A 23,149-nucleotide genomic window follows, 5' to 3' on the forward strand; every position below is an offset into this window, starting at 1 on the left:
AACTTTTAACTTGTTAAAGCCATGTGACTTTGGATTTCTGTTACAACAGATGAATTAATTTGGCTGGGTAAGAGTTGGGAATTGCGTTATAAGCACTTAGAGCCACTAAGCATGGTCTGATTTTTTTTTTTTATAAAGATTGCTCTAGCAGAAAAGTTGCAGATGAATAGGTGGGAAAAGCCTATTGTAGATTGTTTCTACATTTGGGTAAGTGAAGGCGAAGCCTCCTGTTCTAAGGTGATGACTGATATGAAAATATAGAGGAGATAAAAGTGAGAGATGTGAAGGAAGCTACAACAGGATTTTTAAAAAAATTTTCTGTAAGATTTTACTTGAGCCAAATTGATGACAAGTGTCCGGAAGCAAGATCCCAAATGTTCCCTAAACAGACAGGATTTTCTAATTGGTGGCATTTAAGTGACAATGGAAAGGGAAGAAATTAGGATGATTCCAAAGTTTCTGGCTTAGGTGACTGAGTGGACAGTGATTCCTTTCATGCCTTTAATGAGAAATAGGTTTTTCTTTCATTTATTTGGGAAATTAATGAAAGGTAATAAATTAGTTTCAGCAAAATATTTACTTCCTATCCCTATGACACTGGTTTTGCTGGTCTAGAAGCCTTAGTTTCAAAGGGGAGAATGCTTCCATCAGGGGACACAACAATGGCTATTAAACTGAAGTTGAGACTGCCACCTGGCCACTTTGGGTTGAGTCAATAGGCAAAGAAAGGAGCTACTGAACTGACTAGGGGGGTACAGATCCTGACTTTCAAGGGGAAACTGGGTTACTACTACACAGTGAGGATAAGGAGGAGTATGTCTGGAATGCAGATCCCCAGGACACCTTAGTACTTCCACGTCCTATGATTAAAGTCAATGGAAAACTACAATAACGCAAGTTAGGCAGGACTGCAAATAGCCCAGACCTTTTAAGAATGAAGGTTTGGGTCACCCATCAGGCAAGGAACCAGGACCAGCAGAAGTGCTTGCTGAGAGCAAAGGGAATATGGAAAGGGTAGTGAAAGAAGGTAGTTATAAAAACCAGTTATGATTACATGAACAGTTGCAGAAATAAGGACTGTGACAGATACAGGTATTTCTTCCTTAATTTGATATTATATGCTTAAATATATACATATATATTAGTCAAATATTTTTGGTTAATTTTTCCTCCTTATCATCTAATGTAAGATACATTAATAATAGTTACCTTTCTATCTCAGAATTTGTTACAGAATATAAGAGAAGGTGTATGAACCAGTTAGCAGAATGAAGATATCCCAAAGACAAAAAAAGGGATTTTATATACTTTTCTGGGGAAAGGATCAGAATGTTTTTGGTTGTCCAGGAATATTTCATGTTAGGTGCAAAAATCTCCCTTGTGACCCACCCTAATCAGAAACATGTAAGAAAAGGAACTCTGGGAAACATACTTCAGCCTAGCCAAGTCGACACTTTATAGAGTCATAACAACTTAAAAGTATATAAACCCACTAAAAACAGAGAAAGGGGGCCCCAGCAAATGAGAACTTTGTTTTTAAATTCTGAAAGACAAAGAGCACACATGAATGGTAACTTGTGGAGCAGGAAGAAGTTGCAATTTAGAGTGCTGGTAAAGCCAGAGAGGGTCAGGATTCTCAGTTACCAGGGATGCTGGGGAGGTCAAGAGTAAGTCTTTAATTTAAAAGATGTAAATTAAAATCTACATTCTGAACTATCAACCAACCTTTCCTTAGCTGAATATCTCTAAATTCTTGAAACTGAGAGTCCCCTAGCATTAGGGATTTTTTGCCCTATCACCTAAAGCAAAGCTTAACAGTTGGTAAGCTCCCCTGCCCCAGAGCTCCTCATCAGCTTATCAGTGTCTCCCACTCTCAAATAGAAATGAACCACCAAGGATAACTAGATATTTGAGGAATGTCTCCAAAATGAAAGAAAGAGACCAAAGATAAACAGTACACAAATCTGGAGAAATCAGAGATAACGCAAAATCAAACAACAAAAAAACCCAGAAGAGGCCTTAAAAAAAAAAACACCCAAAAAACATAAATTTCAGAGAGTACCTATAAATCAAGAACAAATTGCTATATGTAAAAGGGATTAGAATCAGAAGAACTGTAGAAAATTTTTTAAATTCTCAAAATAAAAAAATGCAATACAATGATCAAAAGTATCTCAGAAAGTACAACTAAGTGAGAAAAAGAGAAAAATATTATCAATCCAGTAGGTCCAAAATCCTACTAATGAGTTCCAGAAAGAGAAAATCAGAAAACAAGAGAGAAAAATTAAAAGAAGAAAGAGCACAAAGAAATTTCCAGAGTTAAGAGATTCTAGTCTTCAGACGGCAACTGCCCAGTTCACTCAGTATCCAGTACAATTAACAAAACAAAACAAAACAAAACAAAATAGGGGGAGGGGGCACTAAAATTTTAGAATACCAGAAATAAGTCCTGGCTGGTGTGGCTCAGTTGGTTGGAGCAACTGTCCCATACACTGAAAGGTTGTGGGTTTGATCCCCAGTCAGGGTGCATGCGGAGGCAACCCATCGACGTGTTTCTCTCTCACATCCATGTTTCTCTCTCTCCCTCCCTCCCTCTCTCTCTAAAATCAATAAAAATATATCCTCAAATGAGAACTAAAAAAAAGAATACCAGGAATAAAATAAAGTTTTTGGCAGTAGGGAAAAATCATCTAAAAAGGAAAAGAATCAGAACAGTGTAACAGTGGCACTAGGTGACAGAAGGAAATAGAACAATAACCTAAAACTTTGAGGAATAATTATGTTCAACTTCAAATCTCATATCCAAAGTACTATCAAGTGTGAGGTTAAAATAAAGGCATTTGCAGACATGTAAGGACTCAGAAAATTTACCCTCAATATACAGTTTCTTAGTAAGTTTATGCACTCAGGGAAAAGGAGGCACTAACCCACAAATAGGAAGCCATAAGATCAGTAAACAGTGTATCCAAATCCAGGAGGATAATCGAGGTATATATGAGAGCAACAGCCATATGGCAGATCTTGAGAGCAACCAATCAGCCAACCAGCCTAGGCAAAAGCAAGAGGATGCACGAATTTGGTAGAGAGATGTCCTTAAGAGAAATAGGTGTTTTGGGGACTGGGGTTGAAGGATTATTTTAAAGATTTTGCAAGAACAAAGACAACTGGAAAGTCTGAAAAAAGTTATTACATTAAAGAAAATGTAATCACAGCACACTGATTACCTCTACAACAAACAACACTATTTACTGATGTATCAAAATAGTGATATAAATATATTGGGAAGATGAGGTTAGAAAGTAGTGTAAAAACTAATAAACCTGCCCTGCTCGGCATGGTTCAGTGGTTGAGCATCGACCTAGGATCCAGAAGATCGTGGTTCGATTCCTGGTCAGGGCACATGCCCAGGTTGTGGGCTCAATCCCCAGTGGGGGGGTGTGCAGAAGGCAGCTGATCAATGACTCTCTCATGATTAATGTTTCTATCTCTCTCTCACTTCCTCTCTCTGAAATCAATAGAGATATTTAAAAAAAAACAAAAAAACCTAATAAACCTCTATCAGAACAGAAAGTAAAGATATAATATCTAAAAAATATAAATCAAGAAAGTAACAGCATATTCTTTAGTGATATAAAGGTAACTACCAAAAGAAAAAACTAAAGAATAAAAGATGAGCCCTGCGGTGTGGCTCAGTGGTTGAGCATTTATTCAGTAACCAAGGTCACAGTTCGATTCCCCGTCAGGACACATGCCTGGGTTGCGGGTTCAATCCCCAGTAGGGGGCGTGCAGGAGGGAGCTGATCTATGCTTCTCTCTCATTGACGTTTCTCTATCCCTCTCTCCCTCCCCCTCTCTCTAGAAATCAATAAAAACATTAAAAAAAAAAAAAAGAATAAAGATTATGTCATTAGGAAACACATCTAGGGTGGCTTTGAATGGTGGATGGCTATTTTTCTTTTTTCCCCCCAAACTATGTGTATGTATCACTTTATTACAATGTAAAATGTATTTAAGAGCACAGAGACAGGATTAGCCCTAACCAGGAGAAAGGCTTCTTCTGAGATTACAAGAAAGATGAGGATGGTAAGGTAAAGGAAAGGTAAAGGCAGGAAGTGACTTTTACTTGGCCTGAAAGCACTGATTTTCTCTCTGAGGCAGGAATTTAAATTAAAGTTATAAAGAAAATAAAAACATTTGCTGAGACAGAGAAAACAACACTAGGGAGATGGTCTATTCAAAATAGTGAAGGCTTGGCACAGCTATTGTTGGGCAAAGGGAAAAGAAGTCAACTGGGGACTTGTCAATGGATGCATCGCAATGCTAAGGATGGAGGCCACACATTTACAAAGAGCAAAAAGAACACCATTTCAGAGCTTATGATGGTTTGGTTCCTTTTCTTTAAGTTACATTTATTAATTCAAAGTGCCTGAAATAACACCTTAAATCATTAAAATTGTATAAAATCCTCTGCTTTGTATCCAATTAAGCAATCATTAGTGCATGTACGCGATAAGACTACCCTCCACAATGTACAAGAGTCAATATAGAGCCCTTGTCAACAACACAGTATCTAGTATTATAATCCAATCTGAATATGAATGAACTGCCTTCCTAATTATGAATGCCTTGAGAATTTTATCCAAGTGTTGGTATAAGCAACACTTATTGTCAGGTACTGTGTTAGTGCTGAAATAAACCTCAGGGAGTTCACAGTCCATAGGAAGAGTGAGACATCAACAATTAGAACAAAGTTTAATAAATGTGGGACATGTTGGTCTTGCTCAATGGCTATCCCCATTGTCTGACTCACTGAAGGATCTCAACATACTATTGAAATGCACTCAGTTATTGAAGTGCAACCCCGGTGGCAGGAAGAACAGGAATTAGTAAAGCAAAAATGACAGAAAAGGAGTCCAGAAAAGAGAAGAGCATGTATAAAGGCCAGAGGAAAGAATAAAGGAAGCAGGAGCACTAAAATGTGTGTGGATAAGAAGGAAGAAAACAAGGCAGGAAGGTTCTGCAAGCTTCATGCCTACACATATAGCATGCAGTTCCCGTGAAAGGGGAGGGTGCTTTGCTTTCAGATTAAATTGCTGATCAACAGCCAAGGGCCATCATTTTATTTTTATTTTGGGAGTCAGAAAATGTTAAACCAATTGAAATATATCTACAACACTACATAGAAATGGCAATTATTTATCAATAGTGCACTTTTGTATTTTCAAAGTTCAAGGATGTTATGAAATCATAAAACTATCAGAGCCTTTTAGATTTATAAAAAGTAAAGAATGTTTAGGCTTTCGAAATAAATATATTAGGAGATACTTACGTTAAAAATATGTACAAAAATAAGCCTTCTTTACATATACAATGAAATACTGTGACCTTTTAACATATCACAGCATGTATTTGAAATAAAGAACAAACATAGTATCTCTTCACTAAATATAATCACATAAAAGACATGCATTGCACACTGATTAGATTAAAAAAACAAATATTTGATGTCTAAATATTTAGAAAATTGTTTATACAGTTAAGTACTTCATAAACCTCTAAAAAATAAAAACCCTAAAACTAGGTATGAAACTATTAGAACTAGGTATAAACACTTCAAAATTTGGTATTAAAAATACTCCAAATCAGGTATAAAAACTTAAGAAGTATGCAGAATTACAAAAACATTAAACAAGTTATTATCTGATTATCACAATGTTTACATAAACATACTCAAATCAGCAAACCATGGGCGTTATAACATATTAAATTCTCAAATCAAATTTCTTTCCTTTTAGTTTTCATGTGAAATAATGCCTATTATTTAATATGTACATCTAAGATCCTAAAATCAAAATATCCAAAGAGAAGTAAACACTATAAATAACGACCATGACAACTGGAAGCATAAAGAAAAGCCAGTGTTCACAGTCCCTTGCTAAACCTACTAAGACAGCTACAGAATGCAAAGGGTCCGCAATTCCAATATTAAAGCCAATCAAAAAGTAGATAGGACTGATCAGAAGTCTTGATATAAAGATGTAAATTCTTCCTCAAAATGGTCAACAGATTCTACGCAATGCCCATCAAATTCCAGGTTTTTGAAAATTGACAAGCTGGTTCTAAGCATTATATGGGAAATAGAAAGGAGCAAGAACAGTCCAGACAATCTAGATGAGGGGTCAGCCAACTATGGCGAATGGGCCAAATCCAGTTAAGAATGACTTTTTTACGTTTTTAAAGGTTAAATAGAAATAGAAAAGAAAAAAATATGTTTTTAAAGATTTTTTTTAAATTGATTTTTTAGAGAGAGAGGAAGGGAGAGGGAGAGAGAGAAACATCAATGTAAGAGCAGGATATGGATCCACACCCCCCCACCACAGAATTCGAGCCCACAACCCCAGGTATGTGCCCTGACCAGAAACTGAATCATCAACCTTTTGGTGCACAGGATGATGCCCAACCAACTGAACCCCACTGGCCAGGGCTAGAAAAATATTTAACAGAGACCAGACATGGCCTGTAAAGCCTAAAAATATTTACCATGTGGTCCTTCAGAGAAAAAGCCTGCCAACCTCTGATCTAGAAACAGAATTGGAAGACTTACACTAAGAGATAAAAATAAACCAAAGGAACAGAGTCCAGAAACAAATCCACACATATAATCACTTGACTCATGATGAAGGGGACTCTGCAAAGTAGTAAGGAAAGGATAACTTTTTCAATTAAATGTTACTGGGGTCAACTGGATTGCCATATGGAAAATAATAAACTTTGACCCCACCTCATTAACAAAAAAGGTCAATTCTATATGGATTATTAATTTTAAAATAAAAGATAAAACAATAAAAGAAGATAAAATAGGATAATGTATTTATGGCTTTGGAGTAAGCAAAGATTTCTTAAACAGGACATAAAAAAAGCACTAACCATAAAGGAAAAAAGGTCAATAAATTGGACAACTAAATTAAAATCAAGAATTTCTATTAATCAAAAAATACCATTAGCTGTTGGGGTTCATCAGGGTTCACTGGATCCAAGTATAGGTTTTGAAGGTGTTTTTTTTTAACAGTTCTATTTGTAAAGATTGATATTTTGTGACTTCTTTTTTACCAGCCTTCCAGAGAACAAAGAGAAAATTTGCTTTTTAAAAAACAGAACAAAATTTAAATTCTCTTGCAATTTACCATATGGATCCATTGGGTGCTTTCACTAATCCTAAATGTAAGATCTTAAATGATTTTGATTTTTTCTGTATCTTGAAATATTTTGCAATTTCCTTATCTTAGAATTCATTAATACTCACCATTACTTATTAATTATTCCCAACTATGCCAAAGAACATTAAAATACAAAGACAATAAAAGAATGATAGAATTGCCTAGAAGGATGAGGCAAAGGTGAAATAAACTACCACAACCCCTTGCATTGCCCAAAATATTGCAGCCTGCTTTATGGCTTCATTCAGCACAAATGAGAATTCAGAAATTTTCATCTCCTGACTATAAGGAAGAAAAGAAAAGCGACAGAGAAAGTTATACCAAAATTATTAGATGAAACAAAAGATAAATGTCTAATAAAGATGTAAAATTTATCATAAGTAAAATTGTCAACTGTGAGTCCTCAGATAAAAATATCCTAGAGATGAATGTTCTCAAACTCAAGATTTGATGTCTGAACAATATATTTCTATGAACAGAAGGGAAATGTGGTATTATCACCCACTTAGTAAATAGAAAGACTTCACATAATATTTTGTGGCAAGAACCTGGACCATTCTGCTTTGCTAAAACAATATGACGGAATTATTTCATCTTTTATGATGTTGGTGTGCTAAAATTTACCTGATGGGAAGAGTTTTACTCTTTAAAAAACTTTATTAGAATTTCTAGTAAGTTATTTTTCACTATCCCTTTATTCTTACTTCTGTAAATTTTTTGTAAAATTAAACTTTAAAAATTAAAAGGGCCCATTGGACCTAGATGGTAAATGGTCAAGGCTACTTTTCTGATATACTGAAGAAAGTAAAAAAATGCTATAGAGTGAAATATAGTAAAGAGAATCTAGACATATACTGGACAAAAAACTGGTATCTAGTGTATATAAAGAACTCCTACAAATCAATAAGAAAAAAAATTAACATAAAAATACAGAAAAGGCTTGAGGCAGCATTTCATAAAATAGGAACTCCAACTGAACAATAACCAAATGGAAAGAAATCAACCTTATTCATCATCAGGGAAATATAAATTAAAGCCGTATTACAATACCATTAAACATCCACCAAGATGGCTAAAATTTAAAAGTTTAATAATACTAAGTATTGCTGAGGATGCAAAAACACTGGAACACAGAATCACTGCTGTTGAGAATGTAAATTAAAACAACCACTTTGGAAAACTGACAAGATCTATCAAAGAAGAACATATACATACCCATGATCAAGCAATCCCAATCCTTGGTATTTATTTAAACAAAATTAAACACCCACACACATACACACAGATGTGTATGCATCTAAAGGGAGACATATAGCACCAAAAGATACATAGTAATATTTTTCATAATAACCAAAAAACTTAAATGACCATCAATATGAAAATGGATAAACAAACTGTGGTATATTCATACAATAAAATATTGTACAGGAATTGAATGTACAAACTACAGCTACACACAACATGGATGATTCTCACAATAATTTAATGTCAAGTGAAAGAGGCCACTCAAAAGAGTACATATAGTATGATTCCATTTATATAAAGTTCAAAAATAGACAAAACTAATCTGTGGTGTAAAAAGAGAAAATGGGAAGGGACATGAGATGGACTTCTTATACACTAGAATTTCTATTTTTTGATCTGAGTAGAGTGATAACATGAGTGTGTCTACTTTATACAAATCCACTAAGCTATATACTTACGATTGTGCACGTTTGTTACCCTTTAATAAGTAAGGTTTTTTTGTTTTATTTTTGTGGGTTTTTTAATATACCTTTATTGATTTCAGAGAGAGGAAGGGAGAGGAACAGAGATAGAAACATCAATGATGGGAGTATCACTGATTGGCTGGCTCCTGCACCCCCCCCCCCCCGGGGATCGAGCCCACAACCCTGGCATGTGCCCTGACTGGGAATCGAACAGAGATCTCCTGGATCATAGGTCGATGCTCAACTGCTGAGCCAGGTCAGTTGGGCTAATAAGTTTTATTACTGGGAAAAAAAAAGGTACTGGGAAACCAACATCCACTGACATGACAGTTTTTTTGAGCAGTGGTAGTCCTCCAAAAGACTTGATGAATACAGTGGTACACATACACACACATACACACAGTTCCAAAACAGCTGCCCTGGATGCTAAACAATGTGGTATGCTATTTACACATAATGCAGTTATGTCACTTGACTTTTTGGAAACCTTCATAGTTTTTAGAAAGCCGCCTAAATCTGGATTTTGCAAAAACTCAAAGTACTTTACAATGCTTTAATAGTGTGTAATTGGTTACCCACTTATCTATGTTATTAATTCTTGTTTTTCTACCCAGCTCTGTTTAAATTAAAGCAAGACAAGAGTAGCTTACCATATCAGTTATGTGTTTATAGCAAACTCTGAACGCAAATAATTAAGGAAATTCACCAGTTTTCCTAATAGTGTGGATTATTCTTTTTTGAAATCCTCACCTGAGGACATGTTTAGTGACTTAAGGGGGGGAGGGAGTGAGAGAGAGTGAGAGAGAAAGAGAAAGAGAGCGAGGGAAACACCAAATGTGAGAGAGAAACATCTATTAGTTGCCTCTTGTATGTGCCCCAACCGGGGACAGAACCCACAACCTAGGTATGTGCCCTGACTGGGAATTGAACCCGTAACTCTTCAGTGTAGGGGTTGATGCTCCAACCAACTAAGCCACACTGGCCAGGGCTAGTGTGGATTATTCTTACCTCAGTTTCTTTCACTAACTACCCAGATTCCCAATGACATTGTACCTAGATACACAGGAGAACAATGAACTGTGCCTGGTCAATAGTCACAAACTATACTTTATGTGGCGTAAATGAGCAAAAGAAGTAGAAGAGTAACAGAAATGGCAATAACATAAGCTAGACTGAGGAAAGGCTTTTAAAACAAGGTGGATAATGTGAGCAGGATCCAACTCAATGGCAAAAATAAAAGCTGCAGGTGAAAAAGCTGGGAAGAGATAGCTTGTACCTAAAAACAAAACAATGTAAACATTCATCAAGACTTTAGTAGACTAGAATGTTGGCCCAAACCTAACTAGATGAAATGTAAAGACAGTCTTAGAGAAGCAAAAAAGGGCATTTTTTTCCAGCTATATACGTACATTATTTATAATAAAGCTGGTACTAGGTCTATGGTCTTCTACATCTGAAGGAGACTAGACAAACCAAAGGCCCTTCAAAGGACAGTGAGCAATGAAGGAGGAGGAGGCTGGAAGCAATGTTAGTGTGAAAAGAAAAGAATCTGAGTTTGTGTGATGGCAGAGAAGAGTGGGCAAAGCAGGCTGGGGAAGAGAACAGGAGGGTGATCTTTAAATGACTGCAGGAATACACTGTAGGAGAGAGAAAGGATAACTCACTATGTGTTGTACCATAAAGGTAGATCTAGAATCATCAGGTAAAAGTTATAGTGATATATTTAGGGTCAGTGTAAGAAATAAACTTTCTAGAAAGCTGTCAATGTTCAAGCAGGGTCCATCAATTGCTTGTCACAGGAAGTACAATGAACCTGTAAGTGAATCAGAAGGCCCTGGATTCTAATATCATCTCTACTATTTACTAGCTCTGTCATCTGGGGTAATTTATCTATAACCTCTCCAGAGCTCAGCTTCCTTATCTACTTACCTCATGAGATCAATGAGAGGAATAAGGTAATATGTGCAAGATGACAAACTAAATGTGAGTTGCTGTAGAGGGGATATTGCATTATATAATTGCTAAGATCCTCCTAGCACTGAAGTTATTAATTGTACCTTGAGACAAGAAAAAACTTAAAATAGGTCCTAAATTTACAAACTCAAGATTTGATAAGCAAAAGAGAGAAATATGAATATGACAGAAAAAAAGGGAGCAGGAAATCTTTGTTTCATGAGGTGTTAAAAATGTACTTCTCTGATAGCAAATCAGTCACCAGATCTAAAAGGCAATACTCAATAAGTAGATAAGGAGATATTCAATAAGGAGATAAGTAGGAATTCAAATCAAGAAGATACACATACCAAATAAATGAGGGCTACAAATGTATTTGTAAGTATGAATATCAATGACAGTATGAGTATCATTAAACCACGGCATTAAATACAGTACTTAACTAGTGCTTTTGCTCTGAGGACCCTCTGGACTCAGCTCCCACTGGGTACAAACTCAGGCTCCACTGTCCCAGAGACTCAATCCTGAGCAAGTTACCCAATCCTCTTAGCCCATTTGTAAAGGGTAAATGTCGGGTATACAAATTCACAGGTTGTTGAGAAGACTCCATAAGATAATGTATGTAATGCCTCTGGCAAGGCTTCTGGTACCCAGAGGAAGACATTAGTTGCCTCTAATTAGCTTTGATTTTGGATGAACTTTGTGCTGTACTGTTTTCAGAACTATAAACTTGGGGAACAAATAAGATATATTTTGTTGTCAATAGTTAAAACAGAATTAAATTAAAAATGATAATGCAGATCCATTGACACTGAGATGGAAAACTAACTACTATACTGATAGTGGAAAAAGCTAGTTACAAGACAATATATGTAGTATGATCCCATTTATACAACATATATTTTAAAAATTATCATCTCCAAATAATAACCTCCAGTGGAGTTAGGTGACTTTTACTTTTTTCAGTCCTTTTCTGTCCTGTCTAAATTTTGTATGAGTATGTATTTCTATTACAATTTCCAATTGGAAGAAAATCTTATTGAAATGTTTTTTCTGTAGGAAAATTATCATTTAGGTAACCCAGGGAGAAAAATATACCTTTACAAACTTAGAAAAATAAACTTAACACCTTTTAATAGGTAAATAGAAAAAAACTCAGAAACTAATCAATTTTTATGTGTACTTTTCTATATAAATGTGGTTCAGACAAAAGAAAAACATCTCCCAAATTGAGGAACATATAAAGGATATAAGCTCTATTTGTTTGTTCTGTTATAGTCACTCTATAAACACAGAGCAGGAACTTAATAAATATTTGCTGAACAAATAGATAAAACAAAAGTCTTATTTACCCTTACACTAAATTTCATTGCCTTATTTCACTACAATATTGGCTTATTCATCTTTATCTCCAATAGTTAGCATATTAGCTAACAAAGAGAAGTTATCAATTCAGGTATTTATCAAATAAACAAAAAGCAAAAAAGATAAATAAGTTTAATCAATATTACTTTTGAAGCTGAAAAGTCAATAAGAAATTGATAAACATTACTCTAAAACATCACATTCATCCTGCACTACAATTTCTACATATAGGATAAAAGCAATGATATCATAAAAATGGGGGCATGTTACCATTTTCTAGATTTCATTACATCTAATAAGTGAATACTAGCATTATTAATTATAAACCAGGAATGTGTATAGATTAAAAGGACAAAGTGAATACCAAAATTGTATAAATGAAGCCTTTTATGCCATCAACGCCTATTCAGCCTAAATCAACAAAATCAAATCAGCCAAACCAACCAAACAAACAAACAAAAAAGGCAGACCTACCTTGGTCCTTTTGGACCTTCCATGTAACTGCTTCTAGGAGGATCTGGAAGCAGTCCACCTGGCCTCACTGGCATGTCCTTGACTGCAGTGATTGGCTGAGATGGAGCAACTGGAGACTCCCCAAGTCCTTGCTCAGATGAGAACGAACTGTATGGCAGAGTAGACTTGCTCAGAGGAACTTTAGAATTCCCTTGTTCTGATGGGCCAATAGCTGATTGCAATGGAGGATGGTAAGTTGAGGGTGGGACTGAACCAAAAGACACCGGAGTGGGAAGTAATGCTGGTCTAGGTTTCTCTGGAAGTTGTGAACTCTGAGAACTAGAGACTGATGGAACTGGAGCTGCTGTTAATTGAGGAGGTATCCCTTGTGGAACCCCAGGGGGAGGTATTCCTGGAGGAGGTGTGGCTGAAGACAATGGTGGAAGGGGCATGACAGGTGGAGGTGCTGTTGAAGAGAGAGATGGTGGGGGAAGAACTGGTGGTGGCCCCACAGAAGAGAGGGAAGGTGGGGGAAGAACTGGTGGTGGCCCTGTTGAAGACAGAGATGGAGGCATCACAGGTGGGGGCACAGAGGTTGGTAGCGAAGGTGGCATCACAGGTGGGGGCATGCCAGGTGGCGGCACTGAAGCAGGTAGGGCAGGGGGCATCACTGGTGGTGGCAATGATGGAGGCAATACCGGAGGGGGCATTGTTGGTAGAGGTGGAGGCATCTGAGAATATGGAACAAAAGGAGGTGGCATTGACATGTTCCCCATATATTGGTTCTTCATGTTCTGAAATGAATTGACTTTCTCCTGGAGATAGGTCTGAGTGGCTTTCATATGTCCCTGCCATGTTTTCCACTGCTTCTCATACTCCTGAAGCTGATCTTTATGCGGATACGAATGGAGCTGTTCCTCCCACAGCTGAAACTCTCGCTCCCATTCTTGGTAGAGATGTTGAAACTGTTGCTGCTGCATCTCATAATGCCGCAGTTGCATATCTACAGACATGGTCTACAAATAAAGGGATAAAAATTATTTCAAAACATTCATATAAGAGAATTAATAACAAGATAAATATTAATGAATCAAAGGCATATGAAATATCAGGAAATTAAAACACTAAAGACTTTGGAAGGATAAGGAGAAGCTTGTTAAATCTGTTTGGTGATGATCATTCTTTTTTCCTTTGACTTAGTTATACAGGATGGGGCAAAGTAGGTTTACAATTGTGAGTACACGAAACAGTTTATCCTTTTTTTTAAATTTTATTTTTGTTTAAAATATTACAGATGTCCTTTTTTCTCCCCAATGACCCGTTCCACCCTGTCCCGTCCCCCTCCCCAGTCCCTCTCCCCCACATTGTCCATGTCCTTGGGTTGTGCATATATGCATATAAATCCTTTAGTTACTCTCTCCCCCTCTACCCACCTGCCCTCCTCCATCCCTCTGACATTTGTCAGTCTCATCTATGCTTCCATGTCATTGAATCTATTCTGTTCATCAGTTTATTAAGTTCTTTAGAGAAACAGTTTATTCTTGTATTATTATTTATTATTGTATTATTTTCCATACGAACTACTGTAAATCTACTTTTGCCCCACCCTGTATAAGTTATCATTGAGTCAGAAAAAAAATCAACCAAACACTAAAGCAAATACCTACCTCAGCAATAAGTATTTTTCAAGTTTTTCTTTTAATCCTAACCCAAGGATATTTTTTCCACTGCTTAGGCTAAGAGGGGGAGAGGGGAAGCAGGGGAGGGGGAGACAGAGACAGAGACAGAGACAGAGAGAAGACATCGAGTGGGGCCAGGGATCGAGCCTGCAACTGAGGTATGTGCCTTTGGCCAGAATCAAACCCAGGACCCTTTAGTCTGCAGGCTGACACTCTAACCACTGAGCCAAAATGGCAAGGGCATTATTTTTCAAGTTTTTAATATTACCCTGGATCATTTTAAGAACTTAAAAAATGATCCAGACATATAGACATAAATTTATAGATCACAGATAAAAAAAACAGCTCTGTCCAGTTTGGCTCAGTGGTTAGAGAGTTGGATGAAGGGTCATGGGTTCGATTCCAGGTCAAGGGCACGTACCTGAGTTGCAGGTTCAATCCCAGGACCCAGTCGGGGTTCGTAAGGGCGGCAACCAATCGATGTGTCTCTCTTACATTGATTTTTTTCTCTCTCTCTGTCCCTCTCCCTCCTCCCTCTCTTCCACTCCCTCTAAAAAAAAATCAATGGGAAAAATATCCTTGGGTGAGAATCAAAAAAAAGAAAGACAAGTAAGTACTTTCATCTTTTATGGTGTATTTGTTAGGTTTTTTTGTGGTGGTTGCTTTAATCTTTTTGGTCGATTTTTGCTTTTCTGTTACCATCATGGTTTATAGGTGAAACACAAGTTAACTTTAAGTTACATGATTAAGAACCCTGGTTCTGGTTCTTAAATCCCTGAGTAACAATACTTAGTAACTTAGTAAAAGTACTCTAAAAATAAGTCTGGGTTAACATCATCAAAAGACTTCAAGATTACTGTCCCTCCATAAGAGCATTTTCATAAGATCACACTTCCCAAGCCCCCCAGTCAATGCGACAGGTAACTAACTACTTGGGTACCTCTTGGGAAATATCTTTCTTTTTTTACACTTAAATCTCTTTCAGGAATAACAAATCTTTGAAATGTCTTGGGGCAACTTCCCGTGCATGAACCCAGGAAGCACTTGCCTGCATATGTGGTGGCTGCTGTATGATCTGCTGGTACTGTTGTAGGATCTGTTGTAACTGAGTGTGCTTCTGCATTATTCCCTGGTACTGGAAGCCAACTCGATGCTGCTGGTGCTGCTGCCAGTGTGCTGCTGCAGCCTGCAACTGTTTTAACCTGGCATCTTCTTCCGGGTCCTCAGACTAAAGATAAAAGAGGATACATGTTTACTTAAATCATAAAACAGCGATTAAATTAGTAAGAAACCTATTTTATAAAGTATTGTATTATAATATAAAGTCCAGAATCCCTACAACTCTGCCTGATTGGGAAAAGCTATTCTATCTTTAGCTAAAATACCTAGCTCTATACTGCAATCATGGACACCAATACAAAGGAGTTTATAAATTCTGTAGTCTTCACTAGAATAATCATCTCTCTGTTAAGTAAGACAATCATTTCCCCAACAAAGTCAATCTACATTTACTGTCCTTTTCACTCTATGAGAAATCTTTCTTTTCACCTTAGTCACTTTTCACCAATGGACTATAGTGTAATTATTATGATTCAATAAAGTTTCCACATAAGGCTCTTAGGAGAATGATGACCTTTGGATCAATGTGAGAACTTTCCATGTGCCAGTAAGTATGCTAAGTGATAAGAATTATCACATTTAATGCTCTAACCTATTTTGCAGATGAGGAAATTGAAGCATAGAATGATTAGCTAACTCGCTCAGAGTCACCACCAACAAGTGGCAGTGCCTGGACTGCAGCCTGGGTCGTTTGACAATAAAAGTTGAAGCTCTTAACTATTGCCGTGTGCTGCCAATATGAAAATACACTGGCATCCCTTTAGTGCTTAGAGACACAATTTACAAGAGTGTCTAACTCTTCACTCTCATTTAAACCATAAAAAAAAAAATGAAAAAAAAAAGCCTTTTCTTCCCCCCCCCCCCCCCCCAAATTATAAGAGAAAGTTTATTTAGAGAGTTACAAAGGTAGTAGAAGTGAGCCAGCTGGGCCTTGTTGGCTCAGGAAATAAGTTACAGAAGCAAAAGAAGGGTTCTTGGAGCTTAGGAGAGGGAAAGGCAAAAGTAATGTGCCTGGGGGAAGGAAGAGGAGGATGGGAAAGGAATAGGCATGCTCCCAAGAGGGAGAGACAAAAAATGCCTTTTCTAAACCTAATAAGGCATAACCTTCTAATTAGTCCATAAATGGAATTTTACATGTACTTAAAAAAACATAAAAATATATATGCATTCATGACAAAGGTATATATAAATGAATCAGAAAAAAGCTGAACAGTAAACACCAAATAATTAATTTTATGGTTACCTGGGATTCCTCAGGTGGGAGAGGGGGTGGTACCTCCTCATTAGGAGGTGGTAATGGGGGCTCCTCAGATGGAGGGGGTTCTGGTACTTGACTGGTGGCAGGTACTGTAACTTCTTTTACTGGCTTGGGTGCATCCTTTGCTATCACAGGACCCTTTTTGTGTCCTGGCAAATGCACTTTTGTCCTCTGCTGCAAACTAAGCAAGTGCTGTCGATACCAATACTGCTGCTGTTCCTACAACAGAAACCATTTTTAAGAATTTTACTCGACAATCCTGTATAGCTGCAACTTGGTATTTAGAGAGAGCCACATTTGTGTCTGTGTTCATGCGTCTATACGCAAGAAAAGGCAAAGCTGGACTGAGAAAGGCAAATAAGCAAGATTTTCAATTCCTTCCCCAAATTTATACATTTAAGTTAAACCATGCCATACATATCAATTCAACATACTTCTCTACTATCTAAAAACACATACTTTTGGAAGTCAGAGCAGTCTTTCTGATCAATGATAAGAGTAAATCCTGTCAGTATTCACAGCTACTTGCTTTTAACCTATCTTTAGTTGGTTCAGATTTATCCATGGGGGGTCTCATAATTAGTGAATATAACAACATAGTCCTACCTCTTCTCTCTACCTTCTCTCTTTTAAAAATCTGTTGTATCATTAGCCTAGCCATACCAAGGTAAACGCAGTAGTCCTCCCTTATCCACAGGAGACACATTCTAAGACCTCCAGTGGCTGCATGAAATAGTGGATAGTTCTGAACCCTATTTATACTGTTTTTTCCTATACATACTTACCTATGACAGTTTAATTTACAAATTAGGCACAGTAAGAGATTAACAACAATAACTAATAATGAAATAGAACAATTATAGCAATATACTGTAATAAAAGTTATGTGAATGTGGTCTCTCTCTCTTAAAATACCTTATGGTACTGTACTCACCCCCTTTTTGTGATGATGTGAGATGATACAATGCCTACGTAATGAGATGAAGCGAGGTAAATGAGACATTATTAAGTAAAATAAGGGTTACTTGAACACAAGCACTGCAATACTGGGGATCTGATAACCGAGGTGGCCGAGTGACTAATGGCACAATGGCATGGGTAGTGTATACACCATGGATACGCTGGACAAAGGGATGAGTCACATCCCAAGTGGGATGGATCAGGACAGTGTGGGGCGGTGTGAGATTTCATTACGCAACGCAGAATGGTGCGTGATTTAAAACTTACGAATTGTTTATTTCTGGGATTTTCCATTTAATATTTTCGGACAGTGGTTGATCACAGGTAACTGAAACTGCAGAAAGCGAAACCACAGATAAAGGGGGACTACTGTATGCATAAATGAGAATAAAATGTGTTTTTAAATGCTTTCTATTTATTTTAAAAGTGTCACTCTACCTTCCAAATTATACTGTAATTTAATTTTCTGGAAGCCTGTTTTGCGCTTCCACTTTTAAAAAATCACAAGTTTAATGTGGAAACAAATTAAGAAAATATAGCCGATACTCATTATTCATGGATTCTGTACTTGTGAATTTGCCTACTTGCTAAACTTTATTTCTAATTCCAAAATCAATACTTGGGAGCTCTGGTGTTAATTTCTGGATATGTGTACATATAACAGTGAAAAATCTGAATCGCTTGACTTGCACATCCCAGCTCAGGTAGAACATGGCCATGATCGCCTTTTTGTTTAGTGCTCATACTGTAAATAAGTGTCCTTTTCAACGGTCTATTTAGGGCCACACTTTTTTGCATTTCTGTACTTTTTTTGTTAGTGATTTTGTTGTTTAAAATGGCTACCAAGCATAGTGCTGAAGTGCTGACTAGTATTCCTAAGTGCCAGAAGGCTGTGATGTGCCTTAAAGAGAAAATACATGCTACATAGCTTCTTCAGGCATATGTTACAGTATTGCTGGCTGTGAAGTCAATGTTAACGAATCAACAATATATATTAAATAAGGTGTCTTTAAACAGAAACACATCAATCAAGGTTATATCTTGATTGGCTGATGAAAATGTGACCAAAGGCTCACAGAACCTAATCCTGTATTTCCCTTAGGAGCAATGGTTCAGTATTCACTAATTCAGTGTTCCTAGTGACTTTATAAAACAACTACTTCAAGTAAAGAGAACTGACTACATAAATAAGCGATAACTGATTATTTAAAGCAATAAAAAAAATCTTACCACTCAGAAATAACTAAAGGATCTTCATTATCCCAGTACTCACTTTATAATCTCCATGGTTATAAGGTTGCATAAGGAAAGAAAGTTGTCATAACACTAAAATACTTACTAATAAACTTCTTTGGATACTTGTAAAATTAACAACAGCATATATTTCTACTATAATTATAAGGATGCAGGACTTGATAAAAAGTGATGTTGGAGAAATTTGAAACTCATTATTGATAGCTGAGGATCTAATGAAAGTCCTACTGATTAGCAAGCAAAAATAATTTTTATAATAGGAACTACAAAAGAGAATGATTTAACTATCAAAGGTTAAAAAAATAGCCCCAGGAAAATTGATAAATCCCTAAAATATTTCTTCAGTATATCCAAAAACTAGATAGAAGATGATATATAATGTTGCCATATAATTTTGTCACAAAAATTACAGTATGGAAACACAATCTATACTCTATTAAACTTTTGGTCCCTATGTTAAATGGATTCATTTTACTTGCATTCACTGTGATTCATTATCTTTGGATAACCAAGATTTCCTATATTGCTAATATTTTATTGTATACTTCCCCAATTTTCCACATGAAAACAGGTGCATAAAATGTACATAATATATATAAACTCTTTTCTCACCTAACATACTGTTTTGTTATCTTTTTTCCACTCATAGGATACTTTTCTTGGGAGATTAATGTCTCATGCTTTTCTTGTATCTGGTGCTTAAACATACAGTGCTGGAGCATATTATAGGATGTAAATAAATGGTTGTTAATTAACTGAAGACTTCCCTCTAGGCCACTCATTTCTATGCTCTGAAACTTGTTCCAATCCACTAGGAAGAATACATTTCATCTCACTAACTTCATTTTGAAGTTTAGGCCATGATTGTTTTGTTCTTTTTTAATTATCATACACATAATCATCAGCTTCCAGGATATAATTGCTTTCACCACTCAACATAAAAAAAACACACAACAAAACAAACAAACAGAACCAAAAAAAGCACAGTGATCATGATAGTTAACAATAACATAGTATTAAAACATTTTCAACTTTTATTATTTTATGAAAACAGTAATAGGTTTACCTTTCCCCTTAAAAAGTAAATGAATAAGTCTGTTTCTAGTAGAAGTTAAAAGTTTCTCTTTTGTTAGTTGCTTTGAAAACATCACTAAAAGAGACAAAGATGCAAACTGTCACAAACTAGAAGCCAATGGCTAGAGATGAAGACTGTACAGGCCTTAGATTCTTTATGAATCTGCACCCTCCTTACCTCATGCTTCCCATCTGTCTCAGACCTAGGCTAGGGTTAAGAACCTTGTTAGGAGCTCAGGTAACTGCCAGCTTACTGACAGAAGGCACTGCAGGTCAATTTCTACTTAATAAGAATCCAATAAGCACAAAGCATACCTAATTCAATCGTAGGACTAGGTTTTGAAACATTCTTAAAGCTCTACAAATGAATAATGATGGCATCATTCAAAAATGCCCTCAGTGACTCCAAAAAGGATGATCTGCCTTTATTTTAGAAAGGAATAAAATCTGCCTCAACTTGCTAATGAAGTTGAACTAGTACCTGGTTCTTCTGAATGTCCCATCTTATCACACAACTCCATCTCATATAGAATGTTAGCTCACAAGTCAAGGAAAATCACAGCGTATGTCACATTCAAAAAAGAGATTGAATGAAATTTAAAAGTAAGGATGTAAGAACTATTTGTCACAAACATCATTACCAAAAAAAGGTGCCAATTTATTCATCAAGCATATAGTGACTGCTTGCTACCTACTGGTACAGTTATGAACTAGGCATTAAATAATTTTCAAGTAGGAAAATATAAAGGAGGAGAGGGAGAGAATGAGAGTGAGAGTGAAAGAGAGAGAGCTTTTAAAGATTAATTCTGGAAGACTTTCCTATCTAGGCTGATTATTGTAAATGCCTATAAGACTAAATGTATTATGTCTTATATCCTAAAATGAAGGGGAAAGGGGGAGAACCTGGCAATGTATTGGATTTCCATTTATAAAATTTATTAAAAATATATTTATTTTCTGTATTTTTGAGATTTACATTCTACTCCAGGAAATTAAGGTCACCAAATAATCTTAGTTCCATCTTAGAACAACAGCAACAGAAGCTCCTTTACCTCACCTCTTCCTCCAGCCCCTGCCCTCATTCTCTCATTCTCTCCTTCAGTCAAACTTCTTGAAAGAATGGTCTATACTCACCATCCCCATTTCCTCACCTTCCATCACTCCTCAAATCAATGCAATATGGCTTCAGTCACTATGAAACTGCTCCTGCCAAGGTCAACAATAATCTACATGTCAGTAAATGCAAAATATAACTCACAGTCTTTATCTTGCTCGACCTCTCAGCAGTAAGTGACATAGCTGACCACTCCCTCCTCCTAGAAACAGTCTTCCCTTCACCTCTGTGGCACTACACTGTCCTGATTTTCCATCTATTTGGCCTTTTTCCTGTTGGTTCCCTGAGAGACCGAGATTCTGTGAGGCTAGGCTCAATGTCCATTCATCTCTATTCTTACTCTACACACTCTTTGGGAGACCTCATCTTTTTCTGTGCCTTCAAATACCATTTTTATGCTGATGACTCACAAGTCTATCATGTCTCCCAGATCTCACTTCTAGATACCACACCTATATCTAACTACCAATTGGCTATCTCTATTTGGATACTTATGTTTCAAGAACTTGAAACTCGGTAGGTCTAAAACTTAATTCATCATTTCCCCCTCGGCCCCAGACTAGTTCTTCTTCCTTCTCTAGGTTCTCCTATCTTATTAGTAAATAGGATCGCCATCCAACCAGCAGCCTATCCTAGAAACCCAGGTATCATCACTGAAGCCTCCCTCTCCGCTACTGCTCAATCCGCGGGAGTCTAGCACCTAAACATTTCTCCAGTCTTCCACTTCTCTCCATCTCCACAATCACCATCCAAGTCTAAGCCACTATCATTTCTTGCCTGAATTATTTATCATGTATTCTCTATAAATCACTCCTGTTCTTTTTGATTCTACTCACATTACAGAGAGAGTTTTTAAAAATGTCAATCTGGCCCTGGCTGGTTTGGCTCAGTGGTTAGGGCATCAGCCTGCAGACAGGGTTTGATTCCGGCCAAGGGCACGTACCTTGGTTGCAGGCTCGATCACCACCGGGTCTGGCCATGTGCAAGAGGCAACCAATCGATGTCTCTCTCACACTGTTTCACTGTCCATGCCCCACCCCCACTCTCTCTGAAAAGCAATGGAGAAAATATCCTCCGGTGAGGATCAGAAAAAATAAAAAAATTAAAATGCCAACCTGTCACATTCATCTGTATAAAATCCCTCAACGCCTTCCTCCTGCCCTTAGGATAGAGTCCTGATAGGTCCTTCCTGATCTGGTTTGTGCCTACCACCGTCACCCTGAGATTTCAGAAAGCCTTAATGAACTTAATTCTTTGAATTCTGTTTGGTTAATTCCTATCCATTCTTTGGGTTTCACTTAATTATCACTTACAAAGGGAGGCCTCTTCAATTAGGTTAGAACTACCTGCTATATCCAATCATTTAAAAAAATACTTGTTTTTCACCTACTATGTGCTAGGTCCTGAGCTTTAAAAAAAAGCTCACCTTCCTTTTCCCATTCCTTATGGAACAAGTCAGTGATATTTTACATTTCATAATCCTATATTTTGTATTTTATAATGCTGTAGCACCCTGTTCTTCTCCTAATTACTTAAACGTCTTCCCCCCATGATCAGAACAAGTCAATGAGGGCTCCTGTTCATCCTATCATCTCCAATACTAAGCAGAGTATTTGGCACATAGTTGCTACTCAATAAATACTTGAACATTAAATAAAGAACTAAAAGTTCAAATCAAATTCAACAGCTTTGCCCAGGCTGGTCTGGCTCAGTGGTTAGAGCATCAGCCTGTGGACCAAAGGGTCTCAGGTTTGATTCCTGGTCAAGGGCACATGCCTGGGTTGTGGGTCTGTTCCTCAGCCCTGGTAGGGGTGCGTGTGGGAGGCAACCAATCAATGTGTCTCTCTCACAATGATGTTTCTCTCGCTCTCTTCCCCCTCCTCCCTCCCTTCCACTCTCTCTGAAAAATCACTGGAAAAAACATCCTCAGGTAAGGATTAACAAAAAAAATAACAAAATAAAAAATTCAACAGCTTTTCCCAAATAAGTTTTGA

At 36.9% G+C, this 23,149-nt stretch overlaps 1 protein-coding gene across 4 annotated transcripts in view; it reads right to left on the bottom strand.

The window, feature by feature from the left end:
• YLPM1 (YLP motif containing 1) overlaps nucleotides 1-23,149 on the bottom strand; it is a 69,688-nt gene that overhangs the window by 41,324 nt on the left and 5,215 nt on the right. For all 4 annotated transcript variants that reach the window (XM_087819142.1, XM_016208659.2, XM_087819136.1 and 1 more), the window contains exons 2-4: nucleotides 16,739-16,972; nucleotides 15,425-15,604; nucleotides 12,719-13,713 (exon numbers count right to left, since the gene is read on the bottom strand). In XM_087819142.1, coding sequence (XP_087675268.1) covers nucleotides 12,719-13,713; nucleotides 15,425-15,604; nucleotides 16,739-16,972 — 1,409 coding nt within the window. The remainder of the gene's footprint in view (nucleotides 1-12,718; nucleotides 13,714-15,424; nucleotides 15,605-16,738; nucleotides 16,973-23,149) is intronic.

This window comes from Miniopterus natalensis, chromosome 1 (genome assembly GCF_054644295.1).
Source record: "Miniopterus natalensis isolate mMinNat1 chromosome 1, mMinNat1.hap1, whole genome shotgun sequence".
Classification (NCBI taxonomy): Eukaryota; Metazoa; Chordata; class Mammalia; order Chiroptera; family Miniopteridae; genus Miniopterus; species Miniopterus natalensis.